Below are 12123 nucleotides of genomic sequence, written 5' to 3' on the forward strand. Positions count from 1 at the left end.
ATCTTGTTTTAAATACTTAATTTTGTCTATCAATTGTTAAAGTTATATCTGAGAGTACGTTATTTTTTTTTAATTTACTACTAAATTGACATTTGACTAATAAAATAAAAGAATTAAAAAATATCGGGTAAAAATTCCAATAAAACAAGTGTATTACAGTATGCTGTTCATTTTATTATCTCAGAAGTTATTTTCATATTAATATAATATCAGTTTCATTACAATGTCAGCGGGTAATGACGTATGGCGGTACTTTAGCTGGCCGAGTTCATACGATCCAACTATATATTATAAATCGAGGCACACAAGCTTTCCAATATTCTGCAGAAATTAACAGTTTTTCTTTGAAAATAAAATAAATTAAAGCGTACAGTTTTAAGACAAACATTTTATTTAGGTCGACGTAGTGCATTTAACCTAACACAATTTCCCTCAAATTCTGTAATTTCGATGCTAATGGCAACACTTGTCACATGTCATCTGTCAAATTGACGTTTCATTCAAAACGCTACACACTAAGGTACAAACATACAACGCGTATAAATATTCAACTTTCATTTTAACTAGAAGACTCCACTATATTTTATTTATCTAGTGCATAAACAATTTAAATCGTATCGTGGTTAATAACGATTTGCACATAAGATGGGTCCCTGTTATAATAATATAAAAAACGCTAATTAAATATAAACAAAATTCATAAGCTTATAAATCAGAGTACTGATTTTTCTGAATATTTATTAAAAAAATTGATGCCTACAAAGATTTTGGACGAAAAAATAATTCTTTTACCAGTAAAGAACAAAAAATGGAAATTTAGACCTTAATAGTACGGTAATGATAATTGAACACACATATATTATTGTTTATACGATGAATAGTAGAAAACTACTGCTAAAGTATATGAAATACGATTTAAAGCCTTTTTCTATTGGAGTTGCCATAAAGATATCCTAAATCTAGATACATATAGATATATCTAGATATCTGGCAAGTGTTTTCAGTTGACACAGCTTCATTACCTCGTACCTCAGGAAAGTATATGAAAGAGCTTGATAACAGCAGTTTTATACGTGTTTTAAGCAATTGCATAGATATAAGCTTAAAATTTTCGATTTTTACAATTTTTAAGCAAATTGAAATATCAATTTCGCCTTTTCTTTAAGCAAATGTGCTGTGCCACGAGTCAACACACTCCACTCTAGTACAGTATACAGAACACCTAAGTACGCTAAATCACAAGTTAACATACAACGAACGCGATAATTTGATATGAAATATTGTACTTTTAAATTTATTTCTAGCACAAAATTAGGTAACTTTAGGGGACTGCTTTTCTGTCGCGTATACGTGCTAAAACTGAAGTTAAAATTAGAGTATTTCTTCACAATATTATAGTGATATCCTTCCTCAATCTCATTTTCTTTGTTAGTAAAAAGCAAATGTGGTTGTACCGAATATAATATATATAGGTAATTGTTTTAATAGAAAATTTTTTAATTATTAGTTTCGTTCATCTTTTATTTGCAACCTAAATAATGCAATAAAATAAGGTTTATGTATTTTCTTTATACAAGAAAGGATTTTTTTTAAATATTAGCTTTATCAACAATGTTCAGCCAAGCTATGTTATGTTGTAAATTACAAGCACGTTTACGACGACCTTTAAAGACTCTATAAGTAAAATTTCGAAATACAATCATAACTTTCATATATTCTTTACATTTTTTTACTAAAACAAAAACACGCAATGAAAATCAAAAAATTTACACTGCAAAATCATTAAATATATGAATAAATAACATTTTGGAATGACTCTAGAATTTACAATTCGTTGCATAAAAAAAGCTACGAGAAACAGGCAAACAGACCGACAGACTGATAGTAGATGAAAATAAACTATCTTAAAATATAAAAACTTCAATAAATGCATATATTATACATATATTAATCAATTAATATTACGTTAGATTACAACAACGAATTAACTATTATAATTATAATAATGTGATGTCTTTATAATATTATGTTTAATTTTAATATCTTCTATAACCACTAACCTACTATAACGGGTTAGAGCTGGCAACACTTCACCAAAGTGTCAAAAAGCTAATGAGCAGAAAAGCTTAACATTTTCAACACAACAGTTTAATATAATTAAATAGCCTTTAGTTATATTTTAAATAGTTTTTTAACATAATGTCGTCTACACTAGGCGCGCGGTCCCGTATAATACTGATTAGCGTTAAAAATAATATTTATATTGCCATCTCGCTCTAATGCAGTGTGCGCGAAAGAGAAGGAAGTACCAACCGTTCAACGAATCAACGCCCGCGCACCGTCACTACCAGCTTTTGTAAACCACTCGACAAATTGAAATCTTCTAATACTATTAAAAAATCTTTTTTTATATATAAAAAAGCCAATTTCCTTAGCATTGTTATGTATATGGGTAATAATCCAGCGATATGGCAACATATGCGATAAAAATTACAGATTTAAACTTGTCGAGGGGAATTCGAAGCATATCTTAGTACCTAATTAATAATATTATCAAATTTTACGTTTTTTTTATTATTTATAGCTTTAAATACACATATACACGTCAACGTCAAGGAGTCATATAATCCGCTATTGAAGGTACGTTACATATATAATTGATAACAGTTGGGGACGATTCACGCGGTTTGTAACCTAGACATACAAAATGAAAAAAAAAAACATCACGATGAAATTTAAAAAAAAACTAATCAAAAAAAATTACAAATCGCGCGAATCTTCCATTTATAAACAACAGCGCCTAAGAAAGAGTTAACAGATAACAATTTATTTAAGGATATTACAATTATACGTTTTATCATCATACATTTACACTTAACTAATGACCTCGCGGGGAGAAGAGAGTGTTGCCACTGTCACAGTAACGCGCCCCCGCAAGTTGTGAGTAGCTATAATAATTATTGTATTTAGCGGCGGCGAGTGTTGCCCAATGTTACGCTGCTAAGCTTAAAACTAATAATTTGGTATGAATTTCTTTAATATACGTCGATTATTTGACTTAATGTATGGGAGACGCTTTTTTTAAATGGTAAATGAAATGAAGATGTGGATACAACGTTATGTATTTAAGAGTTAAAAGGGTTTTTAAGAAACATACATAAAAAGATGTATATATCGCACGTTTAATAAAAATAAAAAAAATCGTTAAAAAGAAGGTTTATATCAACTATTAGTATTTGAAACATTTAAACAACTATTGTACAATTTAAAAAATATAGCCAATTTTTTTTATTTTTGTTTTTAGGCATTTTATCAATTATAGTGCGATGTATAAATATGATAATAACAAAACATTTTATAAATCGGTGGTAAAAATACAGGTCGCTAACAAATATATTATATATGCAACGATTACTATTTTTCAAATCTTCTTGGCTAAAAAAAAAACAATCATACTGTAGGTATATTTGCGATTATTTAAAAACCTAACAAAACTAAACAGTTTTGTACAATAATAAGGTAATATAAAAAAATAACTGGGAAATAATTACATACAAATAAATAACAATAAAATGCAAATTTTGCACTCAACACCTTGCATTTGATCAATGACATTTAATAAACAAAAGAAATCGATATTTTTTTATACAAATAAGAGTATATTAAGTATATTAAATAAAGTCGATTTTATGTTTGCCATCAATCAAACAAGGATTTCTCGATGATAATTCAACATCGAATGGAATTATACAGATACGTTATATACAAAATAACTAGCTGTAAACAAAACAAAACGTACACAACTCTAATGTCACTTGAATTGGGAAAAACGTAAAATGAAAAATTTATATAATTACTAATAAAATTGTTTCTTTTAAATATAAATTCGATAAAAAAAATTAAAATATCATTTTTCTATAATAACTATTTTTTTTTCACATTACAAGTATCATTAAAATCATTTGATTAACAATATTAACAGTTAATGGTAAAGGACCCGGGATATTTTTTTTTTGTAATTTTTTATATGATTTCTGAAACAGGTCCAAAATAGTTTTAATTAAAATTATAAAGTAACCAATAAACTAAGGTACTGTACAAATTATATAATACAACATTAGGCCTTTTAAGACATTACATGTACACATTAAACTATCGAGAAAAATATGCCAGGGACACAATTAATTTTTAATCTATACTCTGGATATGGGATAAAAATATAAATAATTACATTTATTTATTAAATGGTTACTAAAGGTCAAAATTTAATATTAAGAATTGTACCACATCACTGTCAGTAAATGAATGCAAGAGCGAATGAACGACTTATTTCTCTTAATAGCTTTTTTATTAGATAATTAATTGTTCGAAGACCCCAATCAATAATTTTGCATTCCATGTTGACTAGCGAATACAATAACCGTCAATCGAATCCAATACGAATTATTTGCGTAAGGCAAGAATTAGTCCCGTTCGCGTCCACTTTAACCGACCGATTTTAATCGATTAATAAATCGATTTCTTCCCAAAGAAAAGGGAATTTTTGGGTCATTTCTCCTGGCGAGATATAGCCAACGCTAATTGTAATTCGGCATCTTCTCGGTTCCTCCTGGCCTCAGCCTCAGCCTCTAATCGTTTGGACTCAGCTGCAGCCCACGCCCACTGTTGCTCCTCCGTGGGCAAAAACTCAGTACTTTTCGCCTCTGTGGGTTTCTTTTTCTCCTTGTTATGCCTCGACCTGCCTATACCCCCGATAGTGTGTACCAAAGATTTCGCATATTTCACTGGTTTAGGCGATTTCTCTTTTTTGCTGGGCAACGTGCTCGTGGGCCAGGTTTCGTTTAGATTTTTATTAGTGTTAGAATTAGCGTTTGCATTCGCGTTGGTATCCCAGTCGGTGGCCCAATTGTCAGTTTTGTTGGCCCAATTGTCTGTTTTCCAGTCGCTTGCAGAGGTCTTGCTGGAGTTGGCCCAGGCATCTTGGCTAGGTTTGTTCCAGGCGTCCTCCATAGCCCAGTTATCGTTGGGCCAAGCAGTCCACGTTTCATTATTATTGGATTTTGCCGCAAAGGGGTCATATGGGAGGGGTGGTGCTGATACCCTCCCACTTTGTTTCTCAGGCTTCGAGAAAGTTCCGTTGAGTGCCGATGCGTTGAAAAAGTCATCTGTTTCGAATCCGGCGACAGATGTGGGTCGGGCAAAGGGGTCGATTTTTTTAGGATCATCCGCAAATGGGTCCTCTATATTAAATGGGTCCTCGTATCGGTAGTCCTTGAAGGGGTCCTCGGGGAAGTCGAGGGCGGGTTTTTTCTGGGCGAACAGAGATTCGGTGAATGGGTGTGTGTCAGGGTGTCGGGGGGTGTGTATGTGGGAGACAGGGGGGAGAGGAGGTGCCTGGGGGAGGTTCCCGCCCGCCGTATCCGCTTAGCGCTGCAATGTGGGACAAGCGCGAGCGTGTTAGCTTTATGTTAGTGATATGTGAGAGAATGGTATGAAAACAAATACAGGACGCCAGGTGTTAGTCATATTTTTTAATTTAAATTATTTTATGTTTCATTTTAATTATATGTAGTTTTTTTTTGGTATACGTGTTAGTCTTTAACATTTTTAAATAGTTTTAGATTTTTCTTTCGATTGCTGGCGTCATGTGACAGAAATACAACAATATTTATAAAAAGAATTATTTACATAGAATTATTTATTTAATTAATGAAAATAAAAGTGAAATAATATTTTAAAAAACAAGATAACCAGAGTAAATATAAAACAAATAAGGATAGGAATTTCATGCATCTAGCATGTCAAGCTAATTTACAATGAACTAAATAGAACAGGCCAAATATAACAACAAAAAATATGTATTTTTTTGCATTTTTTTAAAACTAAGGGATTAATTAGTTTTTGCTGTACAAATACCATATATAATGTATGATTAAAAAAAAGGAAGAAATTTTCTGTAAATCATAAAAATTTGCATTTTAAATTTATTATTATTTATTATATTATTAAACTAAATCTTTTTTTTTTTATATATTAACTAAATTTAATGCATGCACTAATTTCATTAATTTATATTTGTTCCTGTTCCTGTCTTTCCTGGATAACTTATGAATATATAAAAAATACCATGAAATAGAAATCCTAAATAAATTAAAAATAGCAATAGAAATATTATGATAAGCTAACATGCAAATAAATAAATAAATAAAAAAATGAAATGTTTATAAAAATAATGAATAAATGCAAATAAAACGCTCGTCCCAAAAAGCGCTAAGCGAAGCGGAACAAAATGGCGGTATATAAAATTCAAACTTTTTTTTCAATTAAATTATTTAACTAAAAGTTTAAATTTTAGTTCTATAAATTAAAAAACAAATCAAATTAAAATACCCTTAAGGCTCTATGTGCACAAACATACGAGAATGGCATAATGCGCAACAGAGAAAGTAAAAAAAAATATTACTTAAAAAATGCACGTCATATTACCAAAAAAAAAGTTAAAACAAAATGGCCGCAAAGTTATCAAAACCGAAAAAGTAATACAAAATGCCATTCTCCTATAGACGTGCGTTCTACAGATAAAAAATAAATTTACATACATTTATTATCTTTTACTTTCTCTGCAGCATTAAAATAAAAAATAGAATAAAAATAAAAAAAACAGCACTAAATTACCAAAATCACTTGAAACATGCCACTTTAAAAAGGGTGGGAGGGAATAAACGGCTAAAATAACCAACTAAAAATCTGAAAATAATCTATTTTTAAACCCAAAAAAACATTTAATAAAATAAAAAATATTTATTTATATATCCTAATAACCAAAATAAACTAGAATTCACTTTTTTTTATATTTATCAATATTAAAATAAAAACTTATTTCGAGGTCATTTTACATTAACACCACATTCTGCTCCCCACTTTCCGCCGAATTCTGGAGACAGTACGTGTTGAGTGGCGGAACTCAATGCCGCACTTTGCCACATTACCAGAGCAAGGAAATGAAAATAATAAATATTTTACTTCCTCGAGAGGCCTCAAACCTCAAGGCCCAAGGCTCAAACCCACACCCTGTCACGTTTACAGTCGCAGGCTTGTGTCCTTGCGCTACCTATATCAAATCCTATACAAACATTTTTAACAATTTCCAAACCCTTGGAATTGAATCCTTGGATTAAATGGATCAGGTAAAATTTTTCACGTTATCCTATTGTTACCTTATGGGGCGTGAATTTAGGTAATTTCCAAAAACAATTAAGTCAGGTAACTTTTATGCCCTTTTAAAGTCATCTCATGATTACCTTATTTGGTAGCATAGGGCGAGGGGGCGCCGGGCGTGGAGGCGGCGTTTTGTGCCTCTTGCCAGCTGCAGTGGGGCCACTGGGGCCCGTGGGACCAGTGGGATTGTTCACCGAGTTCCTTGTGGGCGCGTGGAGTACTGCAAAGGGGTCTGAGTCCCAGGCAGGCTGGAAATTAGTTATTTTTCAATTTATTTTTATTTAAGCTGGTAACAAATGGTGCAGTAATAAAAAGATATAATATATATAAAGTTTAAAGTTATAGTACTCCATGGTCACTCGGGTAGTTTTCTCTAATAGTTTTATAAATGTGTAAATTTTCTATTTATTTAAGCTTACATCAGTAGCGGGTTTCTGCGCATTATCGGTTGGGGCAAAGGCGTCGCCTGCGAAAGGATCCGAGTTCGAAAATGCATCGCCACTGAATGCATCCTGCAATATTAAAAAATATATTTAAATATAATAAGGCCAGACGAGGGGCAGGGGCACAAACGGTGAGCGACGTTGAGTTCTAGAATTCAAGGGAAAAAGGGATACGGAGTGTCTTAAAATGATGTTCCCAGGATCACTCTGTCTCAGCATAACAGTGTCTGAATGTAAACGCGATGATTGTAGATTCCATGCTCACTCGAAGAAACGAATTATTCGCGTTTTAATGTAAGCGTTGAGTTGCACCACACAATGATTTGGATTCGGGTAAACCCTGGACCTATTAATTACTTACACACAAAATTTCACTCAAATCGGTATACCCGTTTAGGAGATGTAGAATGACAAATACACATACACAAAAATTATAAATATAAAATAAAAGCGAAACGAACCTTTACAGAGTTATTAGTAGGCGCGAAAGGGTCATGTGGGGTCGACGAGAACGCATTATCCTTGAAGGGATCCGATGCGAAACCCGTTGAACCGTTCATTGTACCAAATTCGTTTGTAGCAAAAGATTCGTCTTCCTGGAGAGTGAAATAATAATATTATCGTATAACCGTGCTGGTAGTAGCTGTAAGGACACTTGTTTGGACGACACGATGCACAACCGGCTCCGGCAAAAGTCTAGTGTCAACTAAATCTAAATCCAAAATTAGATCCGATAATGATAGATTTTCGATAAACATCGATGTTTTAACATCGATCGAATAAATCTTAAAACATCGTAACATCGATGTCAGCAGGGACAAATAATTGAAATTTAGTCGCTTTTGAAATTATTATTTTTTTAGTCGATTGACATAAAAAGCATTGGGATATATAATGTTTTAATTTTTAATTTTTCAATAACTTTTTTTGACGATATGTGCAAAAAAATATATCGATGTTGGCTGACATCGATGTTTTTCTTTCCATTTTTATCGAACATCGGGCATCACTACTCTGTCTCTACCATTCACGCCCACCACATACTAATACAATATTTCCATTACCTCTTATCTTACTTCAACATACTAAAATACTACAATGACGTTTCAATTATCCGGATTCGCAGTTATCCGGGCTATCGAACAACGTGATGTTTTAATTGAAAGATTAAGAAAAATGTTCAATTAATGTTATGAAAAGTGATGGTTAAAATATATTTATTTATTTATCTTGAAACTCAGTTTTAACCCATTTTTTTCTTCACTCATGCTAAACTTTGACAATTAAATATTTTAATTTTTCTTAGCTTCATTATTTTCATAAAGAGATTAATGTGAAATAATTTTTATTTTATTATATATATTTTTTGAGAGAATGAAAAACGTGCTCAGCTGGTTTGGAGTGATGTAAGAATGGCAAAAAATATTTATGATGGAAAAGTGAACGGTAAAAGGGGCAGGTTGATATTCGAAAACACAGTATCAAAGACAGTGGAGGTAGGTTACATAGGTCTGAGTTTCCCGCAAGGGTTAAAGCGTGAAGCTAAGTCAAGTGTCACCCCTCACCACAGCGTCGTGCGGCGTAGAGCCCCGCACGAGGCGCTGCAGGTGCTGCGCCTCGTGTAGCGGCTGCAGGGACAGCGCCGCCGCCGCCGCCGCGCCACCTGTGGTCAGCGCCGAGAGGGCCGCCTCCAACGCCGCCTCGTGCTCCTCTAGGTGGTTGAGCTTGATATTGGCCTGGAAAATAGAAAAAAGTATTTAAAATTTAGTGTCACAGCATCTTCGGCCTGCCCCTGGAGGTCCCCCTCTACCATCACTCACCTGGCTCACAGCAAGCACGGTGCGGCTGAGGCTGGCGGTGACAGCGTCGGCTTCTTGACGCGCGAGGTCAGTCTGCCTCTGGAGGTCGAGTTCACGGTCGCGTGCAGAGGCGGCGGCCGCGCGACGTGCGGCCACCTCGGCCTCCGTCTCCGCCGCGGCCGCCTCCTGAGCCGTCACTTGGGAACGAAGCTTCTCAACCTGAGAAAAGAAATTAATAGAAAAATGTTACTGCATATACACATCGAGGCCAGTCGTAGCACAGAGGCACAAAGTGTACTTATAAACGCGACTGGTTGTGAGATCGAGGAAATAAATATATAAAAGCCTAATACAATTAGAACAAAAAAGATTTTGACAAGAATTAAACAGTGATTTTTTTCAAACAAAATAAATAATAAAATTATACACACACAGACACAAACTTTTCAAAGCGACAACGCTGCACACACTTCATTTACGAAGTCGAGTAGGTATTGGTGGCGAAGTTGAACGTTGTTTAGGTTTAATAGAAAAATAGAGACGGATAACGGGAGATATCCCTTTCTCGTTGATGTTTATTGAGAATGAAAAGTGGCAAATCGGCAATGTTTAGTATAATTTTGGTAGTAGTATGTGTTTACGTTATTGGTATCCATAACAGCATCACTAATACAGTATGGATAAAAATGAAGAAATGGAAATAATAATCCTATGTCTAAACTGTTGACGGATCTTAATATGTTTTTAGGTATGGGTTTAAAATATTATACCCTATTTGTTGCTCGCGTAAAAGGAGGCGCAGATGCTTCGATTCCGTATATAAATGTTCACAGCGAAAAATAAAAATATCTTACTTGTGATTTCAAATCGTTTAACCTCTTTTGCGCTTCGCCTTTTTGGTTTTCTAACTGTTTCAATGTCGCTGTCAGTGTGTCCAGTTCGCTCTGAAAAAAAATTAAGATATGTATAAACATTTTTTGTGTTTAATATTGTTTCCTCCAGTAGTGTGTTTTTTATCGTAAACAAGGTCAGTGTGACCTCCATATATGTCAGCAGAGTAAATATTACCTGTACTTAGGTCCGTAATGTCCGTATAAACTTCCAAGTCAGTATACCCTCACCCTAAAGCTACTAATTCTCAACTAATTCTGGTTTATTTTTATAGTAGGTGATGCCAGTATAAGATCTAAGAATAAGATGAAAGATCTAAGATAAAAGTAAATATCGTCAGTATAACTTATACTTATGTATGTCAACAGTCTCTACACATCATATATTTATGTCAGCAATGCCCTGTGTCAGTGTACCCTCACCTGCAAGCTATCAGCCTCTCCCCCCTTCACAGCGAGCTCGCGTTGCCGGGCCCCCACTTCAGCCTCTAATGCCAATCGCTCCCGAGCTAATGCATCCACTTCGCGGGCTATTGCATCCATTTCTGGTGTGGGCTGAGGTCCAAGGCTTACTGGTTCTGGGATCTACAATGGAAATGTTATATGTTAAGTCTTAACGCCTTAGTAAAAAAGTAGACAATAACTATAAAATAGTACGAAGTCCACTGTTGTGCAGTGGAGCTGTTTAATTTTACATGAAACGATTTTCAGATCTATCTGCACTCAAAGAAATATTTGTATTTATGAAACAATTAAAAATGCATTTTTTTTTATTAAATTATGAATATGTAACGTAAGTAATATTTATATTTGTACAAGTGGGTTCATAAAATGAAAAACGTAAATGCATTTAATAATTATATTTAACACGTCTGAGTAAACAGACACGCTTTCCGAGTAATTTAAGTAATAAAATTTTATTTATAATGTGAAAATAAAATAATATTTTGATTATAATTTATCTTTACCTTAAAATTAAAATTTCCTGTGAATTATGTATAATTTTTTTTATTATTATTTTAAGTTACTTTGTTAATTTGTTAAATTAATTTAATTTGTTAAATTTACTTAATTTTTATGTATTAGTTAACAAATATTGACTATTAACAAAATAAAAATTCCCAAAACTAAGTTTCTCTCAGTCGCCAATAAATCCATTGAACTTAAAAACACAAATAACAAAAAAAACTTCTTATAAATCAAACTAAAACCACGTTCGTAATTAAAAAAATCACAATTTAACTGTGATTTTTTGTACTATCATAGTACAATATAAAGCAAAAAGTAGATAACCTTCAATTTAAAACACATTGTTGAATTCAGTTAAAAACAAAACAGTCATAAAAAATGATAACTCCAGTTAATCAGTCAATCATTTAATACTTTTGAAATGTTATTCACATATTGACTATAAATGAGGAAAATGTAATAAAAAACATAAATGGTGTTGAATTTGAACCCGCACTGTGAAAGCAAAGCTTTAGAAATAGTCTTTTTTACAATTTCGCGCGGTATCCAGCATATAGCAGAATAAGTAAAGAGAATCTAGTGTTACCACTCGCCTAATTTTCAAGAGATTGCGGAACTCAACTCTGTACTTTTATTACCAGAGCGAGGGAATGAAAATAAATTAATTGAAGAATTCATTAAAGCAAATACAGATAAATCGTAACAAACAAAAATTTGATTGAACTCATACAACATTTTTAATGCAATAGATCTTTAAGAATATTTTAATTCTTAGATTTTATAATGATTTGCCAAGAAAAACTA

General features: G+C 32.9%; 1 protein-coding gene across 1 annotated transcript in view; it reads right to left on the minus strand.

Moving 5' to 3' along the window:
* Positions 1-153: 153 nt before the first annotated feature.
* Positions 154-12123, minus strand: part of Eps-15 (Epidermal growth factor receptor pathway substrate 15) — a 33977-nt gene continuing 22007 nt past the window's right edge. Inside the window, exons 10-17 of the mRNA XM_085197256.1 lie at positions 10774-10935; positions 10315-10404; positions 9482-9679; positions 9227-9397; positions 8123-8257; positions 7638-7730; positions 7302-7466; positions 154-5310 (exon numbers count right to left, since the gene is read on the minus strand). Coding sequence (XP_085053382.1) covers positions 4549-5310; positions 7302-7466; positions 7638-7730; positions 8123-8257; positions 9227-9397; positions 9482-9679; positions 10315-10404; positions 10774-10935 — 1776 coding nt within the window. The 3' untranslated portion in view covers positions 154-4548. The remainder of the gene's footprint in view (positions 5311-7301; positions 7467-7637; positions 7731-8122; positions 8258-9226; positions 9398-9481; positions 9680-10314; positions 10405-10773; positions 10936-12123) is intronic.

The sequence above is a fragment of the Heliconius melpomene genome, chromosome 14 (assembly GCF_056956725.1).
Source record: "Heliconius melpomene rosina isolate 202511_hmr_F chromosome 14, ASM5695672v1, whole genome shotgun sequence".
Taxonomy (NCBI): Eukaryota; Metazoa; Arthropoda; class Insecta; order Lepidoptera; family Nymphalidae; genus Heliconius; species Heliconius melpomene.